This window comes from Oncorhynchus tshawytscha, linkage group LG12 (genome assembly GCF_018296145.1).
Source record: "Oncorhynchus tshawytscha isolate Ot180627B linkage group LG12, Otsh_v2.0, whole genome shotgun sequence".
In the NCBI taxonomy this organism is placed as follows: Eukaryota; Metazoa; Chordata; class Actinopteri; order Salmoniformes; family Salmonidae; genus Oncorhynchus; species Oncorhynchus tshawytscha.
Genome location: NC_056440.1, coordinates 36,239,022 through 36,259,858, shown reverse-complemented (window position 1 = coordinate 36,259,858; position 20,837 = coordinate 36,239,022). Strand labels below are relative to the sequence as shown.

Genomic DNA, 20,837 nt, shown 5'->3' with positions numbered 1-20,837 from the left:
GGCAACGACAGCCTTGCCACCATCAGCGCCGGGGAACTCAGCCACACCTTTATCACTGTGGCTGATAGCCTCATCAGCCAGGACAACGCCCCCAAGTGGCAGGCCATCAAACAGGTACCAATCAACTATTCAAATGTATTTATAAAGCCCTTCTTACATCAGGTACCAGAGAGGCAGGCTAAAACATGGTCTGGGATACGGTGGCGGTAGTGCTGCCAAGGTGTTGGGAATTTAAACATTACTACTGGAGTGTTTGGTATTTGCTATTTTATTAGGATCCCCATTCGCTGTTGCAAAAGCAGCAGCTACTCTTCCTGAGGTCCACACAAAACATGAAACATGACATCATACAGAGTATGGCAGTATTATTTGAGCATATCTCCACTAGAGGGCAGTAAGATCAAGTGGATACTGTGAATGAGAAACTATCAAATGAATGCTTAAGCTTGGCTAGATAAGTGTACTTGTACAGAGCACATAGGGTTGAATCTTGATCAAACTTCATCGCAGATACACTAAATTTAATCTGCTCTAGATTGCATCAAAATCTGTCATGACAATAAACAGGTCTAATTTGTATATTTGTAAGCAGCACTTTTTCACAGACTATTATGATCTCTGGTCATGTTTAAATGTGTGTGAACATTTTGAAGATAATATCCATTATTGTCTTTGTTGAATGTTCTTTAAAGGAGCACAGTGAAGTGTGTTGTGCTATTATGGTTAACATATCACATCCAAAACAATTACTCAGACATGTCTAACATTGTACTTTATATAAACCGCAAGTATTGCAAGTCTATGTATCCTAGTGCTAGGCATTTGAGAAGCATTCATATTGTTGCCGAGATTTTGCCTCCCCCATTTCACCCACCTCCCCTCCCCCAGGCCTTTCTACCCTCCAAGGTCACAGCAGTACAGCACAGCCAGGCTGAATGTATTAGAGCAGCTAGAGGACTGAAACATCCACATAGCAATGCTTCACCCACAGTCTCTGCTCTATCCAATAACCACAGCCAGGAGTCTCCTGACCACCTGACCAAACTCTGGGTCCTAGTTATGGGCTTAATATTCTGGTTAGGTCACGTGGTCAGGTGAAACTCCTGGCCCTACCAATGACCAATGTATCGCCATGATTAAACCCCATTCCCTTATCCCCACCCTGTGCCCCAGGTGGTGAGTGGACCGATGGCTGTGGTCAAGAGCATTGACCGCATGGTGACCAGTCTGAGCACTCAGCTGATGACGGAAACGGACCATCTACTTATCCACAGGTCCAACATCAGTGAGTCACTTAGTAGAGTACAGTGCATTCTCTAGTATGTTAGTGTGTTCTGTGAGCTGCTGAAAGGCTGAAAGAGCGGACCGACCATAGAATTAAGCAATAAGGCCCGAGGAGGTGTGGTATGTAGCCAGTATTCCACGGCTAAGTGCTGTTGTTACGGATACAGGCCTTAGCCATGGTATATTGGCCATACACCACACCTTTAATGACAACATTCCTATCCACAGTGGCTCTTCATCAGGTCCCAGATGGTTGATAGCAAATAGGAACATTTAGTGTCCAGGCCTTTCTGTCCTTTCCATGTTTACTCATTAGCACTTTTTTGTAGGATGTGCTGTTGTTACTACAACCATTCCTCTTACAATAGTATTCTGTTCATTCTACTGAGAATATGTCTTTATGTGATTCAGAACTGGAGGTTCAGCAGCAGAGTCTGGGAGAGGGATCGAGCGGGCCTAAGTTCTGTGGTCCAGACGTAGAGAGCATCACCAACATAGACTGTATCTCAGTCCCCACGCAGAACATGCAGAATCTCCATGACAACGGTGAGAGACAGCCCTGAGAGTGTCCGTATCTCATCTGCACTCCTTCAGCCATGGCCTAGTGCTTTACAGTCTCAACCATGCATTCCGCATTCCAACAGTAAACACCTAGTGAAGGATTCTATTTGAAATACCACACATTTATCAAGCAGTGTTTTATCAGCACATCCCACTGGGCACACCATGTCATTTCAATGTGGATAACTGGGTCATTTTTGGTTGAGATGTTGATCAATGAGATTACAACCTACATTCACCCACTCAAAACTAAAACGTAAAGTTTGTTCAATTTCCAGTGTGTTGTCACCATGCTTTCAACCATCTAAAAGCACAACCAAATTGCAATGGAAAAACAATGTCAGGTTATTGGGTTACTTGTCACCCACTGCACTTTCAACCATGTAAAATCACAGCAAAGTTCAAATGGGAATACAATGTCAGATATTTTGTTTATTTATATAACAGATTAATGTGTTATCACTGTGCTTTATCGAACAGCACAACTAAATGAACGAGATTGCATTTGAGATGACGTTAAAAGTACATGGTGCAAGTGATCAATGCCTTTCCGGATTCTGCACAGATTATTGCAGCAATTGTGAAGATCTCCACAGACCTGCGACAACCTATCCATGTTATCTTGAACCTCCACACTTTATATGATGACATAAGAAGACATTTATAGTTACAGTGACTTCAAAATGTGGCCATGGAGGTGTCACTCATTTTAATGTTGAATGTTATTTTAGTTTGTAATATAGGCTATTTAATGTATTACAAAAGTAATATTGAATTGTGTTTGGTTCGACAACCTAACCTAATATCAACATTTAACCTCTTAAAGTTCGGATCCTTTTTGTCAATGTAAAAACTGGTTGTCAGGAAGTTAATAGGCCATTTATTTTATTTCAAAAGTGATTTTGAATTGTGTTTGGTTGTCAACGCAACCAAATATCAACATTTTGAAGGATATTTATATTCTGCTTGGATAGTTCCATCTGTGCCACTGGCTTGAATTCCAGTTCGTCTACAAATTAATAATGGGTATGTTGAATATTCGACTCCATCTCAACCAAAAATTGTTAAAGAACTAAATCATATCAAACATTAAATGCACTTTGAATAAGGTTTGATGGAGACGTGAATACAACCTAGCAATTATTCATTTGTTTACAAAGTGGAATTAAAGTCAGACCAAGTCAGTGGCACAGATGGAGCTATCCAAGCAGAAGATCAAGTATCAGTCAAAAGTTTGGACACACCTACTCATTCAAGGGTTTTTCTTTATTTGTACTATTTTCTACATTGTAGAATAATATTGAATACATCAAATCTATGAAACAACACATATGGAATCATGTAGTAACCTAGAAAGTGTTAAACAAATCAAAATGTATGTTATATTTGAGATCCTTCAAAGTATCCACCCTTTGCCTTGATCACAGCTTTGCACACTCTTGGCATTCTCTCAACCAGCTTCATTAGGTAGTCACCTGGAATGCATTTCAATTAAAAGGTGTGCCTGGTTAAAAGTTAATTTGTGGAATTTATTTCCTTCTAAATGCATTTGAGTCAATCACTTGTGTTGTGACAAGGTAGGGGTGGCATACAGAAGATAGCCCTATTTGGTAAAAGACCAAGTCCATATTATGGCAAGAACAGCTCAAATAAGCAAAGAGAAACGACAGTCCATCATTACTTTAAGACATGAAGGTCAGTTAATCCGGAAAGTGCAGTTGAAAAAACCATAAAGCGCTAGTATGAAACTGACTCTCATGAGGACCGACACAGGAAAGGAAGACCAAGAGTTACCTCTGCTGCAGAAGTTCATTAGAGTTACCAGCCTCAGAAATTGCAGCCCAAATAAATGCTTCACAGAGTTCAAGTAACAGACACATCTCAACATCAACTGTTCAGAGGAGACTGCATGAGTCAGGCCTTCACGGTCGAATTGCTGTAAAGAAACCACTACTAAAGGACACCAATAATAAGAAGAGACTTTCTTGGGCCAAATAAACACGAGCAATGGACATGTTTGAAATCAAACAGAACCTGAAACTCTAGGCCTAGTGTATAAGTTGAATTCTGTGTTGAATTGAAACAATAGCTGTTTATGAATTTGGCACAGCAGGTATCCTAATGGTTAGAGTGTTGGGCCAGTAACCGAAAGGCTGCTAGATCGAATCCCTGAGCTAATAAGGTCAAAATCTGTTGTTCTGCCCCAGAATAAGGCAGTTAACCCATTGTTCCTAGGCCATCATTGTAAATAACAATTTGTTCTTAACTGACTTGCCTAGTTAAATAAATAAAATAGAAAATTCTATATAGGCCTAAATAGCATTGTTAATGATATATGAGTGATTAAGTATGTTTACATTTCAGTTGCTCTGTTAAACCTACCCTTTAGAATGATTTCCATAGCAACAATGAATCTATTTAGTTTTTAAGTGGATATCTCTCAACATTCATTCTCACGATAGCACATTGGTAATAGTCAGTGACAAAATATCAATGCTAAGCAGGGCTTGGCCTGGTTTAAACCCTGGATCGGTAGATAGATCCATTTTCCAGTAGGAGGTGCTGCCCAGACAATTCTTTTATTTTTTGATAGCAAATATAATGTTGAAGATCTGACATTGATTGAAAGGTACATATTCAGCATATTTTATACAAGATTTGTCTATGCTGAAATTTGGTTAGCATGATGACATAATCCTGTGGTTGAAATTTCACCCTCAAAACAACAGTTTACGATGATTACTTTTTTTAAATGTAATGTATTTTCTACGAAGATTCCACATCACAATAAGTTGACAAATGACGTTGAAACAACTTCGATTCACCCAGTTCATGCCCAGTGGGATATGTACTAATACAGACAGTATGTATTCATCCCATTTGCACTCCAGAGGCCTTGACTTTAGTCAACTACTCATTACAATCTATATTAACTGGCTATTGTGAGACATAACGTTGATCTGTGTTTCCACTTACTGCTGCATTGCTAAGCTGCCTAGTGTTCTTAGAAGAGAGAGACACATAGTTTGGTTAGTGGAGATATGGATGTTGATGTTGTATGAGCAGGCTTCCAGAAGGTGACTGTGGTCAACACGTGGTACAGTTCCCTGCGGCCTCTTTTCAACGCGGGGGAGAACATCACCATGATTCCCATCGTCACCGATGGCATCCAGAGGTATGGAAGATGAGAACTTCTTTCAGACCAAGGTCACATTCAGTAGGCACGAAGTCAGGAGAAATCATTTGAAACAGGGCGAGTAGTTTTGTTCATGAATGACTGTAGATTTTAATCAATCCGTTAAGAACATTCATTTTCATTTTCCATTAAGACTTTTTTTTTCCATTAGTGCCTACCGAGCATGATCCAGTGTTGATATCCAGTCTTATGTGTGACTGCCACCTTATGGCCTGTGCTGTGCTATGTGTGTCAGGTACCTGGGCACCATCCTGGGCTCCTCTGTCATCTCTACTACAGTCCTGGGGGACGGACAGCCTGTCAGCATGGCTGTGCGCTTCCAGCTCCAACACAGATCTCAAGTAAAGACCTCAGTGTCTGACACTCACATGGACTATATTCCTCTATGCACTATATACCTCTGCCTCTTCCACAGATATGATACTGAATATCCCCTTTGTTCTCCTTCATAAGCCTGTCCTTTACCGTGTGAAGTGTGAAATTGTCTTTTCCATCGATTGCTTTAGAATTCTGCAGGGACCGTGTATGACCCAGTCTGTGCATTCTGGGACTTTGATCTGATGTGAGTATCATGACAGCAAATTCTCATTATGTCCAGCAGGTTGATGTTTATTGGGATGAGTCTTGTCCTGGAGGCAGAACTGAGCGATTTCCTCTAGAGGGCCAGCTGCAAAGTGAAAATTGGCTTTATTGTATAAATGTGCTTTTTGGATTTAATTTAAGATTAGGTTTAGCAGTGGGGTTGAGGTTAAGGTTAAAATCAGATTGTACGACTTTGTGGCTGTGGCTGCTAGTGACCACTCTGCAGAGCTGCCTCCAGAACAACATTCATGACAAAAAACAGTAACCCGCTTACATCTATAGAAATCAGATTTATTAGTGTAATGGTCACCATACATTGTTATGAAACTGTTGTACCCCTCTAGGCCAGAGGCAGGTGGGTGGTGGTCTACTAAAGGCTGTGAGGTCATCTCTAAACACTACGACTACACTGTCTGCTTCTGCAACCACACCACCAACTTTGCCCTGCTGCTGCAAGTCTATGAAGTCCAGGTAAAGGTCCATTCTACCCTCCACAATTCCTCACATTCCACATTGTGAAATAGTACAATAGAGAACAGTCAACAGACACGTATAGTCTGTATAGTTCAGTAGTCATGCCTGGGAACCCGAGAATTATCATGTGACAACTCCCGACACGGGCTGTTCTGAGTGAGTCAAAACATGGGAAGAAACTTTACAATGCAAAAAAGAATTTACTCTTTAAAATAATGTTATTATTAATGAAAATATTGAATTCATATTTTGATAAACGATTTGGAAACCATTCTACATGCCAATAAGTTGAATACAGGTCTTGGAGGGAGAATGTCACACGATAATTCCCGGTTTTGAGGTCATTGTCGCCGTTATAAAACGGTTATTCATGAAATGTTTTAAATAAAGGCCTCCCGAGTGGCACCGTGGTCTAGAGGCATCACTACAGACCCGGGTTCGATCCCGGGCTGTGTCGCAGCTGGCCGTGACTGGGAGACCCATGAGGCGGCCACAATTGGCCCAGCAATTGGATATCATGAAATTGGGGAGAAAAGGGGGTAAAAAATAAATAAAATAAAAAACATTATTTTAAAGAGTAAATGAGTTTTTGCATTGTGAAGTTGCTACACAAGTGGGCTGGTCGTTAGTTATTTTCTTATATTTTGACCCAGTCGTTAATTCTAATCATTCTATTCATTCAATGTTGCTATGCTAAACAAATTATTGGCATGTAGCTAGCTAGCAGAGATTCAATGATGATGAGAGGGAAGAACTTCAATAAAGAATGATTTAATAAATATCCAATAGGCTACTAGCTGAGCTAACCAAGCTAGTTGGGGATGTTAATAGTGACATTTCCGGTGATGGCACATGAGTGGAAGAACTGTTCATGGTCCTGGCGCTGGTTGGTGACAGCCAGTGCATTCCTCTTCTTTCCTGGCACGGGAGAGATTGCATTTGTGAAATAATACATTGTTGAACAGGTCGTAGAGGCAGCCATGTAGGTTTATACAACCCCCGACTGTTGCAAACCAAATAGTAGCATGGAAAAATAGTTTATGAATTTCCTGCCTGTGTTGTGGACAGTGGAGATATGACATTAACAGGTTGTGGTATTTTTCGGGAGTTGTTGTCCCACAACTCCCGCATATCAGCCAATCAGCATCCAGGATCCAAACAACCTGTTTTACAGTTAAGCAATAAGGACCAAGGGGGTGTGGTATATGGCCAATTTACCACGGCTAAGGGCTGTTCTTACGCACGGCGCAGTACTTTTTCTACCATTGCTGGTTACCAGCGTAATCAGAGCAGTAAAAAAAAAATGTTTCGTCATACCCGTGGTATACCACGGCTGTCAGCCAATCAGTATGCAGGGCTCGAACCACCCAGTTTCTAATCTCTGATAAATACCTACCCATGTGTGTCTGTGTGTCAGAGGAGTCCAGAGAGTGAGAGAGCCCTCCAGGTCATGACGTTCATCGGCTGTGGAGTGTCCCTGTGTGGCTTACTCTTCACCTTCATCCTCTTCTTTGCTGTGGGGTGAGTGGTGCCCTGCTCCAGCGAAGAATCTACTAGCTTGTGGAGGCTACAATACATCTGTCTGTTTGAATGATTCACTCTGTCCCGTACATCACTTCTCTTTACTATGCTGAGTAGACAAACTGCTGCTGTGTTTCCTATGACTGTATAATGACTGACTCACGGTCGGTTTGTCTGTATGTTGGTCTGACCTTGATCATCTCCGTGTCCTTCTCCACTGTCTGGCCTGGTGTGGTGTGGGGGCAGAGTTCCTAAGTCTGACCGCACCACTGTCCACAAGAACCTGATTGTGGCTCTGGGGATAGCTGAGCTGCTGCTGATGTGCAGTGACTGGGCCTCTGCTAACGAGGTGGGACTCTTTACATGGCTGTGTCTGTCTTTAAACATCTCACTCTCTGTATATGGTCATGGGTACTATGGACTAGAAGAGGGCACAGGGTCAGTTGTGTCAGTGATCCAGGAGTCTATAGGCTTTTAGCGGCTTCTGTCGTTGAATGTATGATAGGACTCCATTCTCTTTTCTGGATTTTAGTACTATATGTGCATTACTTTCTATTGTTTTTGAGCCCGTGCCACCATGTAAGAGTAAGTGGTGGACAGATGTCTATGGCGATGGGAACCATGTCAATGCCATGTCCCTCCTGTCCACTAGGGGGCATGTCTGCTGGTGACGGCCCTGCTGCACCTCTTCTTCATGGCCTCCTTCTCCTGGATGCTGGTGGAGGGGCTGCTGCTGTGGAGTAAGGTGGTGTCTGTCAACATCAGCGAAGACCGCCGGATGAAGATGTACTACGGCATTGGCTGGGGTGAAACACCATGCAGAATCACACCTCACTCCGCTAAGATGTTCATTATTAAATGATACTATACAATGTTCCCATACATTCCACACAGGACTCATCCACTCACATAAGACCTTGGCCTATATGCTATAGTACATAGAAGTATTGTTTGGTAAGAACACGGTGTTGTCTGGAACACCACTCATCTAGACCAAAGGTTGTGTTCCTACTGACCCCATTGGAAGAGTGTGTGCATTCAAAAAGCTTAACACACTCATGATGATGTTTTCTAAGATGCCCAGATATACCAGCCAGCTGTCTGAGGTGTTCACCTGTTCAGACTTAATAGAATGGCTGGGGAATGGACAGTTGGTGTCTTCTGTAGTCCCTGGCCCTGTACCACAGCAATGTAAACTCTCTTCACTAAAGACATGCATGTGTTGTATGAACATAAGAGACCTGTTGAATTAAAAGCAATAAATATTGTGTTATTTTTGCAGGTCTGCCTGTTGTGATTGTTGGTGTAACCTTGATGATATCCCTGGACAAGTACAAAGCAGACAGTCACTGCTGGCTCAATGTCGAGACTGATATGATTTGGGCTTTTGTGGGACCTGTTCTTTTAATCTTGGCCGTATGTAGCTTCACTTCACTTATTTACTGTGTGCGTGCCTGTGTGTGCGTTTCTGTGTGTGTGTGTGTGTGTGTGTGTGTGTGTGTGTGTGTGCTTGCATGTGATGTTTACTAATGTGTCATACATGTGTCATACGGCAACAATATGGCATGTCTATCGGTTGTTCTGAGACTTTGGGTACTCCTAGGTCAATGCGGTGGTGCTTTGCCGTGTTGTCATGGTGACGGTGTCCAGCGCTCGTCGTCGCGTAAAGAAGCACACTCCCAGTTCAGCATCTAAACTCCACACCTTTGACCTGACCTGGTGAGTCCCCACACTATAGCCCATTCTCTCTCTCTCTCTCTCTCTCTCTCTCTCTCTCTCTCTCTCTCTCTCTCTCTCTCTCTCGATATACATATACATATATATATACAGTTGAAGTCGGAATTTGACATACACCTTGGCCAAATACATTTAAACTCAGTTTTTCACTATTCCTGATATTTAATCCTAGTAAGAATTCCATATCGTAGGTCAGTTAGGATCACCACTTTATTTTAAGAATGTGAAATGTCACAATAATAGTAGAGAGAATGATTTATTTCAGCTTTTATTTATTTCATCACATTCCCAGTGGGTCAGAAGTTTACATACACTCAATTAGTATTTGGTAGCATTGCCTTTAAATTGTTTATCTTGGGTCAAACGTTTCGGGTAGCCTTCCACAAGCTTCTCTCAATAAGTTGGGTGAATTTTGGCCCATTCCTCCTGACAGAGCTGGTGTAACTGAGTCAGGTTTGTAAGGCCTCCTCCCTCGCACACGCTTTTTCAGTTCTGCCCACAAATGTTCTGTAGGTTTGAGGTCAGGGCTTTGTGATGGCCCTTCCAATAGCTTGACTTTGTTGTCCTTAAGCCATTTTGCCACAACTTTGGAAGTATGCTTGGGGTCATTGTCCATTTGGAAGATCCATTTGCCACCAAGCTTTAACTTCCTGACTGATATCTTGATATGTTGCTTCAAAATATCCACATAATTTTCCATCCTCATCATGCCATCTAGTTTGGGAAGTGCACCAGTCCCTCCTGCAGCAAAGCACCCCAACAACATGATGCTGCCACCCCCGTGCTTCACGGTTGGGATGGTGTTCTTCGGCTTGCAAGCCTCCCCCTTTTTCCTCCAAACATAATGATGGTCATTATGGCCAAACATTTCTATTTTTGTTTCATCAGACCAGAGGACATTTCTCCAAAAGTACGATCTTTGTCCCCATGTGCAGTTGCAAACGCTAGTCTGACTTTTTTATGGCGGTTTTGGAGCAGTGGCTTCTTCCTTGAGGAGCGGCCTTTCAGGTTAGGTCGATATAGGACAAGTTTTACTGTGGATATAGATACTTTTGTACCTGTTACCTCCAGCATCTTCACAAGGTCCTTTGCTGTTGTTCTGGGATTGATTTGCACTTTTCGCACCAAAGTATGTTCATCTCTAGGAGACAGAGCGCTTCTCCTTCCTGAGTGGTATGACGGCTGCTTGGTCCCATGGTGTTTATATTTGCGTTCTATTGTTTGTACAGATGAACATGGCACCTTCAGGCATTTGAAAATTGCTCCCAAGGATGAACCAGACTTGTGGATGTCTACAATTTTTTTCTGAGGTCTTGGCTGATTTATTTTGTTTTTTCCATGATCTCAAGCAAAGAGGCACTGAGTTTGAAGGTAGGCCTTGAAATACGATCCACAGGTACACCTCCAATTGACTCAAATTATGTCAATTAGCCTATCAGAAGCTTCTAAAGCCATGACATCATCTTCTGGAATTTTCCAAGCTGTTTAAAGGCACAGTCAACTTAGTGTATGTAAACTTCTGACCCACTGGAATTGTGATACAGGGAATGATAAGTGAAATAATCTGTCTGTAAACAATTGTTGGAAAAGTTATTTGTGTCATGCACAAAGTAGATGTCCTAACCGACTTGCAAAAGTTTAGTTTGTTAAAAAGAACTTTGTGGAGTGGTTAAAAAGCGAGTTTTAATGATCCAACCTAAGTGTATGTAAACTTCTGACTTCAACTATATATATGTATATACTGTACACTACACTACATGGCCAAAAGTATGTGGATACCTAATCATGGGCATTAATATGGAGTTGGCTTTGCTGCTGTAACAGCCTCCACTTTTCTGGGAAGGCTTTCCATTAGACATTGCTGTGGACACTTGCTTCCATTCAGCCACAAGAGCATTAGTGAGGTCAGGCACTGATGTTGGGCAATTAGGCCTGGCTCGCAGTTGGCGTTCCAATTCATCCCAAAGGTGTTCGATGGAGTTGAGGTCAGGGCTCTGTGCATGCCAGTCAAGTTCATCCACACCAATCTCGACAAACCATTTCTGTATGGACCTCGCTTTGTGCACGGGGGCATTGTCATGCTGAAACAGGAAAGGGCCTTCCCCAAACTGTTACCACAAAGTTGGAAGCACAGAACTGTCTAGAATGTCACTGTATGCTGTAGAGTTAAGATTTCCTTTCACTAGGACTAAAGGTCCTAGCTGGAAACATAAAAACAGCCCCAGACCATTATTCCTCCTCCAACAAACTTTACAGTTGGCACTATGCATTGGGGCAGGTAGCGTTCTCCTGGCATCCACCAAACACAGTTTTGTCTGTCGGACTGCCAGATGGTGAAGAGTGATTCATCACTCCAGAGAACACTGCTTCAGAGTCCAATGGCGGCAAGCTTTACACCATTCCAGCCGACGCTTGGCATTACGCATGGTGATCTTAGGCTGCTCAGCCATTACGCATGGCGGCTGCTCAGCCATGGAAACCATTTCATGAAGCTCCCGATGAACAGTTCTTGTGCTGACCTTGCTTCCAGAGGCAGTTTGGAACTCAGTAGTGAGTGTTGCAACCGAGGAGAGATGATTTTTACACCCTACACACTTTAGCACTCGGCGGTCCTGTTCTGTGAGCTTGTGTGGCCTACCACTTTGCGGCTGAGCCGTTGTTGCTCCTAGACGTTTCCACTTCACAATAACAGCACTTACAGTTGTCTAGCAGGGCAGATATTTGACTAACTGACTTGTTGGAAAGGTAGCATTCGACTGCCAATGTTTGTCTATGGAGATTGCATGGCTGTGTGCTATATTCTATGCACCTTTCAGCAATGGGTGTGGCGGAAATCGCCTAATCCACTCATTTGAAGGAGTGTCCACATACTTGTAGTGTATCTCTTCCCCTCTCTCTCTCTGTTCTCTCTCTCTCTCATCCACTCTCTCATTGACACTCATCCACTCTCCCATACTCTATCTTATCATCTCTTTCATCTACTCACTTGTCCTCTCTTTCCCTGACTCTCCTGCTCTCTCACTCACAAACACACGTGTCATGAAAACGTAGGACACATAAATTGTATTTCGAGCCTGACTCGACCCCAACATCCAACCCTTGGTGGCTTTTCACGGTATGCTTTATATGTGTGAGATACAATGAGACAACTCCAGTGAGGGGTGAGTCAGAATAAGTTTCCTTTGAAGCGCAATGGAGTAGGAGGTTTTCAAATCCACAAGTGACAGATCCACACAGACAAACTGAGCAGAGAGACGGTGACTGTGTGAGAATGAGGTAGTTTGAGTTTGAAAGAGTGGGAGTTGTATGGGTCTTATCAGCCTACCACCTGGTCCGAGAGAGAGAGAGAGAGAGAGAGAGAGAGAGAGAGAGCTTTTCACTGAGCTCATTGTCTGCTTAATGTGGACTCTAAACAGGGACCCGGGCCTAGGGTTCAGTCCTGGCTACCTGCGGAGACAAGATAAATACATGTGTATTGTACACCCTGCTGATCTATGAACGCCAAGAGCGTATTTCATAATAGATTTCTGAAATTCTATATTCTGTTTCATTCATCGCCTGTTCATTTGCTTGTAAAGAGAGTGAAGGAGTAAGCAAGTCATCTCTGCCCCCTCCGCAGTCGATCTGTTCCCTGTAAGAATGTGATGATGTCACAACATTAGAAGGAAGACTCAATTGAAAAAGAAAAGAAGAGGAACTGCTCACTTTGACCTTGTGGACATAGTTCAGTGTGAACTCAATCTCCTGGCCCCTGTGCAGCAAGACGACGGCAACAGCAGTTTGAACAAACAACCTCACAAGGCAACATTAAAGTTATTTCACGTATGAACATATAACAGATTAAAGGGATGATTGTGAAGAGCGAAGAGCACGGCTGCAGTGCCCTGTGAACTTTTCTGGCTATGTGAGGATGAATACATGATGGTAATGTTGGTGCTCCAATGCCATCGAAGGTCCTCTGTATATTATGCTTTTTGTTTCATTTCTTTTGATATTTAAAGGACAGGTTCACTTTTTTTAACCAAATCTGTATTTTGGATATAAATGGTATGTTATAGACGGGTTGGTTGTTTAATAACTATTAGTTTGTTGACAACATGTAAACTATATTTTGTCTCTGACAAAACATACAAATATTTGCACAATGAGCACTTCTCTCAAATACATTGTTACAGTTGTTGGTTAGCTAGCTAGTGAATTTGAGCCATATTAGAATAGACATGACATCAGTCAAAACACCTCAAAACATTACATGGTGTCAAGAACAATCTACCTGAAATGAGCCACCTATGATTCTCCACATGGAAGATTCTTGTCATTGTTGCTAGCTATCTGGCCATGCAAAATCCCAACAACACACAGTCTTTTGCCCCATTGAAGTGCACGCATCATTTTCGTGACGTTTTCCAGACACCAGCAATATACTTTCTCATGCTCGTTCTGCAGTTGCAGGGGCACAGAGAAAACATGATCAAAGGCTCCAAAAACAGCCAAATACATTTTTTAAAATAAAATACCCAAAACATTTATCTGGACACTTTAAAACTTGTTAGGGAGGATGTTCCCTTGTGGGGATCAAATCAGCGGATATTTTAGAGCGTCACTGATCGTTTTTCGTTAAAATTCAAACTTTCATGAAAACACACAAACAAGGTATTGAATTAAAGCTACACTCGTTGTGAATCTAGCCACCGAGTCAGATTTGTAAAATGCTTTTCGGCGAAAGCATGAGAAGCTATTATCTGATAGCATGTCCCAAAAGACCCGTAGAGGATGTAAACAAAAATAATTAGCATAGTCGGCGCTACACAAACCGCACAATAAAATATAAAACATTCATTACCTTTGACCATCTTCTTTCTTGGCACTCCTTGATGTCCCATAATCAATACTGGGTCTTTTTTTGGATTAAATCGGTCCATATATAGCCTAGATATCGATCTATGAAGACTGTGTGATAAACGGAAAAAAATAGCGTTTCAAACGAACGTCATTTTTTAAAAGTTAAAAAGTCGACGATAAACTTTCACAAAACACTTCGTACCTTTCTAATGCAACTTTAGCTACACGTCAATAAGCTATAAAAATCATCAGTGGGCGATGTAAATTCGATAGCCTGCCGTGTGGAAAAATGTCCGGAAAAAAGACAGACAATGCCTCGGGTCGGTGGTCGGAGAGAATCGGTTCCCTTTGGTCGGATCTACCAAGAATCAATTCAGATTCAAATGAGGAGACTCTATAGATCCTGTGGAAGCTGTAGGTACTGCAAGCTCGGCCCCATATATTACGGTTCACCTTTAACAATTCATGGGAGTGGCGCATGGATATTTTTTTCCATCTCCAGTGATCAGATTTTCCTGCGCTTTTCGATGAAACAGACGTTCTGTTATAGTCACAGCCGTGATTTAAACAGTTTTAGAAACGTCTGAGTGTTTTCTATCCACACATACTAATCATATGCATATACTATATTCCTGGAATGAGTAGCAGGGCGCTGAAATGTTGCGCGATTTTTAACAAAAAGCTGCGAAAATTCGCATCATCCCAAACAGACACTTTAACATGCCCTTTACTTCCAAAATACATGTTTTACCTGTCCTTTAAGCAGGACAGAATGGCTCTTACACTCCTTGAGAGGAATTTATAGAAGGGAAAAAACATTTAAAGTCATAGCTTCCAAATCAGAGCATATACAGTGAGTGGACAAAACATTCGGAACACCCTCCTCAAATTGAGATGCTATCCCTTTTGCCCTCAGAACAGCCTCAATTCGTCGGGGCATGGACTCTACAAGGTGTCGAAAGAGTTCTAAAGGGATGCTGGCCCATGTTGACTCCAATGCTTCCCACAGCTGTGCCAAGTTGGCAGGATGTCCTTTGGGTGGTGGACCATTCTTGATACACACGGGAAACTGTTGAGTGTGAAAAACCCAGCAGAATTGTAGTTCTTGACACACTCAAACCGGTGCGATTGGCACCTACTACCAGACCCCGTTCAAAGGCACTTAAATCTTTTGACTTGCCGTTTCACCCTCTGAATGGCACACAGACACAATCCATGACTCAACTGTCGCGAGGCTTCAAAATCATTCTTTAACCAGTCTCCTCCCCTTCATCTACACTGATTGAAGTGGACTGAACAAGTGACATCAATAAGGGATCATAGTTTTCACCTGGATTCACCTGGTCAGTCTATGTCATGGAAAGAGCAGTTGTTCCTAATGTTTTATACACTCAGTGTACATAATATTAATGTGACATTTTGAAAAACTTATACTGAATTTAATTTGAATCCAGTCAAATCAAGTATAGCTGTGGTTTTCCAAACCATTTAATTGTGTGCAGTTATGCAGGATTTTCATTTTAATATAAGCGTGCAGGTTTGCGTACATCAGTGTGTGTGTGTTCATATGGGTTGGTGCGTGAGTGTGGGTGTTTTCACTATACTGACAGTATGACTTCTGTAGGGCTGTGACACGACCAGTCCTTATTCTACTGCCAGTGCTGGGCCTGACCTGGCTGTGTGGAGTCCTGGTGCACCTCTCCATGGTGGTGGCGTATGTCTTCATTGCTCTCAATGCCTTTCAGGTGAGCAAAGCACCCATAGAAAGATCATTGTATGTAATTGTTTCAAGAGAAACTGAGAGTGAGAGAGACACAGAGAGGAGGGAGGTGGGCTTGCTGTAGATAAGCAGAGTTGGGCTGCAGCAGGTCCAGTGGAGTGGTGGGTGTGGCGTGCGTGAGTGAGTGAGTGCGCGTATGCGTTTGTGTGGGGGAGAGGGTGGCTCAGAGTGGGCCTTTGAAGGACAGGTCATGGCAGGGCTCCAGGGTTCTCCAGGCTGACCCATCACCAGATTTACCTCCACCTCCCTTCCCATCATACCCCTGATAAGCCCTGTAAATCAGCTGGAGGTACTCTGGACTTCCCCTCTATTCCTCTCTCTCTCTCTCTGCCTCTCTCTCTTTCACTATCTCTCTCTCTCTCTGTATATCTCTCTCTCTGTGTTCCTGGCTTTCTCTCTTTCTCTTTCTCTCAGGGACTTCAAGCACGGTTGTTAATTAATGTGAATGCGCTGGCCCCGGAGTACCCCTCAAAGAGATGCTAGTTAATTTAGATTTACTGAGGTTTCATCCAGAAGAGAGGGCAGAGGAGATAAACCTCAGTCTTTCTCAGAGCGGAAAATATGCTCATAGAAACAACCCACTGTTCTCACCAAGCAGGAAGAAGTTGGTCATCATCGTACAATCAGGAACTTCTATCTACACAGCCTCATCAACAAGTTGTCTAACTCACTAAAGCCAGGATAAAGCACATATTGTAGGTAGTCTACAGCCATGGGTAATATATTATTGTCTGTCCTTCCCTTTCTGCAGGGCCTGTACATATTCTTGGTGTATGCGGTTTACAATAGTGAGGTAGGTTTTCAAAGAACTCTTTCAGCGAGGCTTCTTTCTCTCCGAATGTAGTTGTCCATCTGTGGCATGCCAACCACTTGACGCTGCCAAATACGTCAGTGGGTGTACAAGCTATTGATGGTATTGTCTGCTTTTCTTAAAGGTGAGGAATGCCATTAAGAGGATCAAAGAGAAGAGGAAAGCCTTGTCTTTCACGGTGAGCCAAAAAGCATACAGCGACATCCTTACTAACATTTTCATGTTCCAACTGGAGAAAAACACGATGCTAATTCAGTATGCACATGCTTTGAATCCACAATCAGACAGCTTCATCTAAACAGTTCCACACATTTTTATTGGTTGTAGAACTGTTCCCAGCCAATCAGCTTCCTGCCATCCCAGAGGGGTCCGGCCCAGTCGTGGACACACAGTCTGCCCCGTCCCTCCAGCCCAGAGACCAGCGGGACCTCAGGCCCCGGCAGCACCACCTCTACCTCACTGGTCATCAAGAACGGTAGGAGAGGCAGAATAGGGTGGGTGGGCCTGGGGCTGGAGTGAGGCATGGGCTGTGGTGGGTTGGGTCAGGTTAGATGGGTTTGGGTAGTGGTGGGTTGGATTGGGTTAGGATTGGGTAGTGGTGGGTTGGGTTGGGTTAGGATTGGGATTGGGTAGTGGTGGGTTGGGTTGGGTTAGGATTGGGTAGTGGTGGGTTGGGTTGGGTTAGGATTGGGTAGTGGCAGGTTGGGGTGGGTTAGGTTGGGTAGTGGCAGGTTGGGGTGGGTTAGGATTGGGTAGTATTGGGCTGGGTTGGGTTAAAATTGGGTAGTAGTGGGTTGGGTTAGGATTGGGTAGTGGTGGGTTGTGGTGGGTTAGGATTGGGTAGTGGTGGGTTGGGTTAGGATTGGGTAGTGGTGGGTTGGGTTAGGATTGGGTAGTGGTGGATTGTGGTTGGTTAGGATTGGGTAGTGGTGGGTTGTGGTGGGTTAGGATTGGGTAGTGGTGGGTTGTGGTGGGTTAGGATTGGGTAGTGGTGGGTTGTGGTGGGTTAGGATTGGGTAGTGGTGGGTTGTGGTGCAAGGCGGTTAGTTGAGTCATGCAGTCTGGATATTACACTCAGGTGTTCTACACCACCTGACATGAATTCCATTAATACCAGGAGAATAACTGGTGGGATTTTGCCCTTTTGTCTTTCAGAGAGTTATGGAAAAGAAAGTAGTTTTGTGAGCTTCTCTTTGAAACCAGCATTAGGAAACCAGGTATGTTTGGTATTATGATTCTAAAGAGCCCATATCCACCTATTAGGCCTACGATCACTCCTAAATGGTTCATTGTGTATTTGAGAATGCTGCTCCATCTCCAACACATCAACATGTATGTTTTACTTTCCCAGGTGGTTCAACTGACTGCTTTCAAGCCTTCAGGTAATTTCACAATTTCCTTGACAGTGAATCTGACTTAAAAATTCTTAAAAATCTAACATGCTGACCACTCCACTCGCATCGCGTGCTTTGCAAAATAAATGTACACATACAGTACATGTTATTCAGTCATTTCACCCACACTGCTCGCGTGCGTCAACAAGCGTCTGCGTAGCCAGGCGTTAAAAAATAACTTGTTTCTATTTGTGACGCTTGATCTGCTGCAAGTCCCGCCTCTCCCATCTCATCATTGGTTTTTAGGAGCATATACCCACGTGGGTGATTGAAAGATGAACTGAGGTCTACACTCCAGTCCAGTTGGTAGTGGTAATGCACCTTAAAGTTGGTTGCCAACCACTATATAAAGTCCAAAGAAGAAGAAGCCTGAAGGAGGAGAGATTACTAGAAACAAAATCAGTTTACACTTTTATCTGTGGATTACTTGTCTGAGTAGTGAACCATGTGCATTTCAGGTAAAATAACAACCCAATGTTTATATCCCAGGACAAATTAACGAGCAACAGCAAGCTAGCTAGCTAAATTGCCATAAACGTTTAATGCATTTCAACCTGTCCCCAAATTAATATAGTTGGTTCAGAGTTAGTTTTGATATTTCAACTTGCGTGTCCTGATCGTGTCTGGTGTAGGGGTCTGGTCAGCATGTAAACTGTTGGGGGGAGGAGGGGGTTCTAAGCTGACATATGGAATTGTTTTAAGATGGTCATACTATGGATCATTTAGTTATTTGATTTAGAATTTTAGGACCCCTTTAGGTATTAAAAAAAAAAATATATATATATAAAAAATGATTTGATAAAATATTGAATTTGGCCTTTAATACTATAGCCCAGAGAAACGCATTGATTAACACACATACATAAATAGAAAATATATGTATCATAACAAACAAACGTTTGATGTGTTTGTCCTATATCTCGGAAATATAAGAAAGGTCAAGAAATATTTGTAGTTTGTTTTTTACTCATATTTAACCCTTTATTTGGGGTAGTCACAAAACAATTGTCATACTTCCATTCATTCTTTTAAACCAGTACCAGTAACCAGGTGAGAAACACCGCTCTGGCTCTGCCATTGAGACGCAACCAATGCAACAAAAAAAAAGAAGCAGATTGGGATGTTACTCACCGGTGCGTCAATTGACTCTTGGGTTATTCAGCTTGGTTTATTAAAGATAATGTGGCTGACACCACATAGAGTAAGGAACCAGGCTACATTGCTGACAATTCCGTCGTAATTGAATTCCCTTCAGTTAGTATCTTTTCTTCAGATTGAAAGTATTTTTTAACTGGACTATTACTTTCCCTACATGTAATAACATCAGGTGTGAGTTATGTAAACATATGGGCAGCTCTCTTTGGCTCGTTGAAGTGGGCCAGGTCACTTCACCATGTGTCTAATCATCAGAAAGGTTGAATGCCTTTTTTTCTCTGTTCCTTTTGTTTGTCAGAACATTGGGAAACCTCATTTTCCTCATTAGTTAGACAATCAGACTACAGCCGATCATCCACTCAAACACCTGCTCCCACAGAGGGACTGTTTCACACGCACGCACACGCACACAGACAGACAGACACATTCAATCCACACAAGAGGTTCTGTGTTGGGACAATACTGAAGGTTTTGTGAGGTCTAATCTGTAAGGATCCAACCATTTATAGATGTTCTGTGTAGTTTCCTTTTTGCAAAGAAAGGAACATGTATTATATTAGACATAAATAATACGATGATAGAATAATACATGTTTTGTTACTCTTCTGTTACTACAGGCTGCTGATGGAATTGGACACCAAGGCACATGTATCATATAAACTGGTGGAAAGAAAGAAGAATTGCACAGTGAATATCACAAACAGATACACACAATAGATGCATCTACTCTCATACACATATAGTAGTAGATAGTGTAAATAGACACACATTCACACACACACACACACACACACACACACACACACACACACACACACACACACACACCCTACATACAGAATTAAAGACTCAAATATGTACTTGCAAGCACGCACACACATACAGTGATGTGTATGTGATGCAGTGTGTGATGCAGGAAGTGTATTTTAGGAGGACAGCTCCTCCTCCACAGTGCCCCAGGGTCAGGAATCATCTGCTGTTTATGAAATGGTTGTTTTACAGAGGCAACACAACGTTTGTCGTGTGCATGTAGATTTCAGTTTAATTTTCTGTTGGAGAGTGGCTGATCACACCTTCAGGCTTTTTTACAATAATATTTGTGTGTGTGTGTGTGTGTGTGTGTGTGTGTGTGTGTGTGTGTGTGTGTGTGTGTGTGTGTGTGTGTGTGTGTGTGTGTGTGTGTGTACTTTTTCTTTTTACAGACATAACTAGACAGTAGTTATCACTGTAAACTGGATATAAACCTTTGAATCTAGGATTAAAGGGTTTTACTACTGTAAGAAATCAAATGACCAGACAACAAGATTGTGTTGTCAGTGTGAGAACGTGGATAGTAGGATGACAGATCATCTCATAGATCAACAGTATTAGATAGTAGAGATCGGCTGCTGACTTACTGTGGACTGACTGGGCAGCTCATAAAGAGACTTTATGAAGCCTATCACCTGTTGTCCACCTACTGTATCACCAGACAACCACTATGTGTATTTGAGACTGTGC

At 42.5% G+C, this 20,837-nt stretch overlaps 1 protein-coding gene across 1 annotated transcript; it reads left to right on the top strand.

Annotated features, from left to right (window-relative positions):
- The first annotated feature begins 6,968 nt into the window (after positions 1–6,968).
- LOC121847858 (adhesion G-protein coupled receptor D2-like) lies at positions 6,969–20,493 on the top strand. The gene is made up of 13 exons (XM_042331096.1): positions 6,969–6,983; positions 7,515–7,618; positions 7,865–7,967; positions 8,271–8,424; positions 8,901–9,034; positions 9,222–9,337; positions 15,822–15,942; positions 16,729–16,770; positions 16,913–16,966; positions 17,116–17,263; positions 17,944–18,005; positions 18,140–18,170; positions 19,955–20,493. The coding sequence occupies exons 1-13, from the start codon at positions 6,969–6,971 to the stop codon at positions 19,960–19,962; spliced, it is 1,092 nt and encodes a 363-aa protein (XP_042187030.1). The 3' UTR covers positions 19,963–20,493.
- Positions 20,494–20,837: the final 344 nt, after the last annotated feature.

Bases quoted from the DNA above. Each gene is read 5' to 3' on its own strand.
- LOC121847858 (XM_042331096.1), top strand. The intron at 8,425-8,900 runs GTGAAACACCAT...TTATTTTTGCAG, and splicing joins GTACTACGGCATTGGCTGGG to GTCTGCCTGTTGTGATTGTT. The intron at 9,338-15,821 runs GTGAGTCCCCAC...TGACTTCTGTAG, and splicing joins CACACCTTTGACCTGACCTG to GGCTGTGACACGACCAGTCC.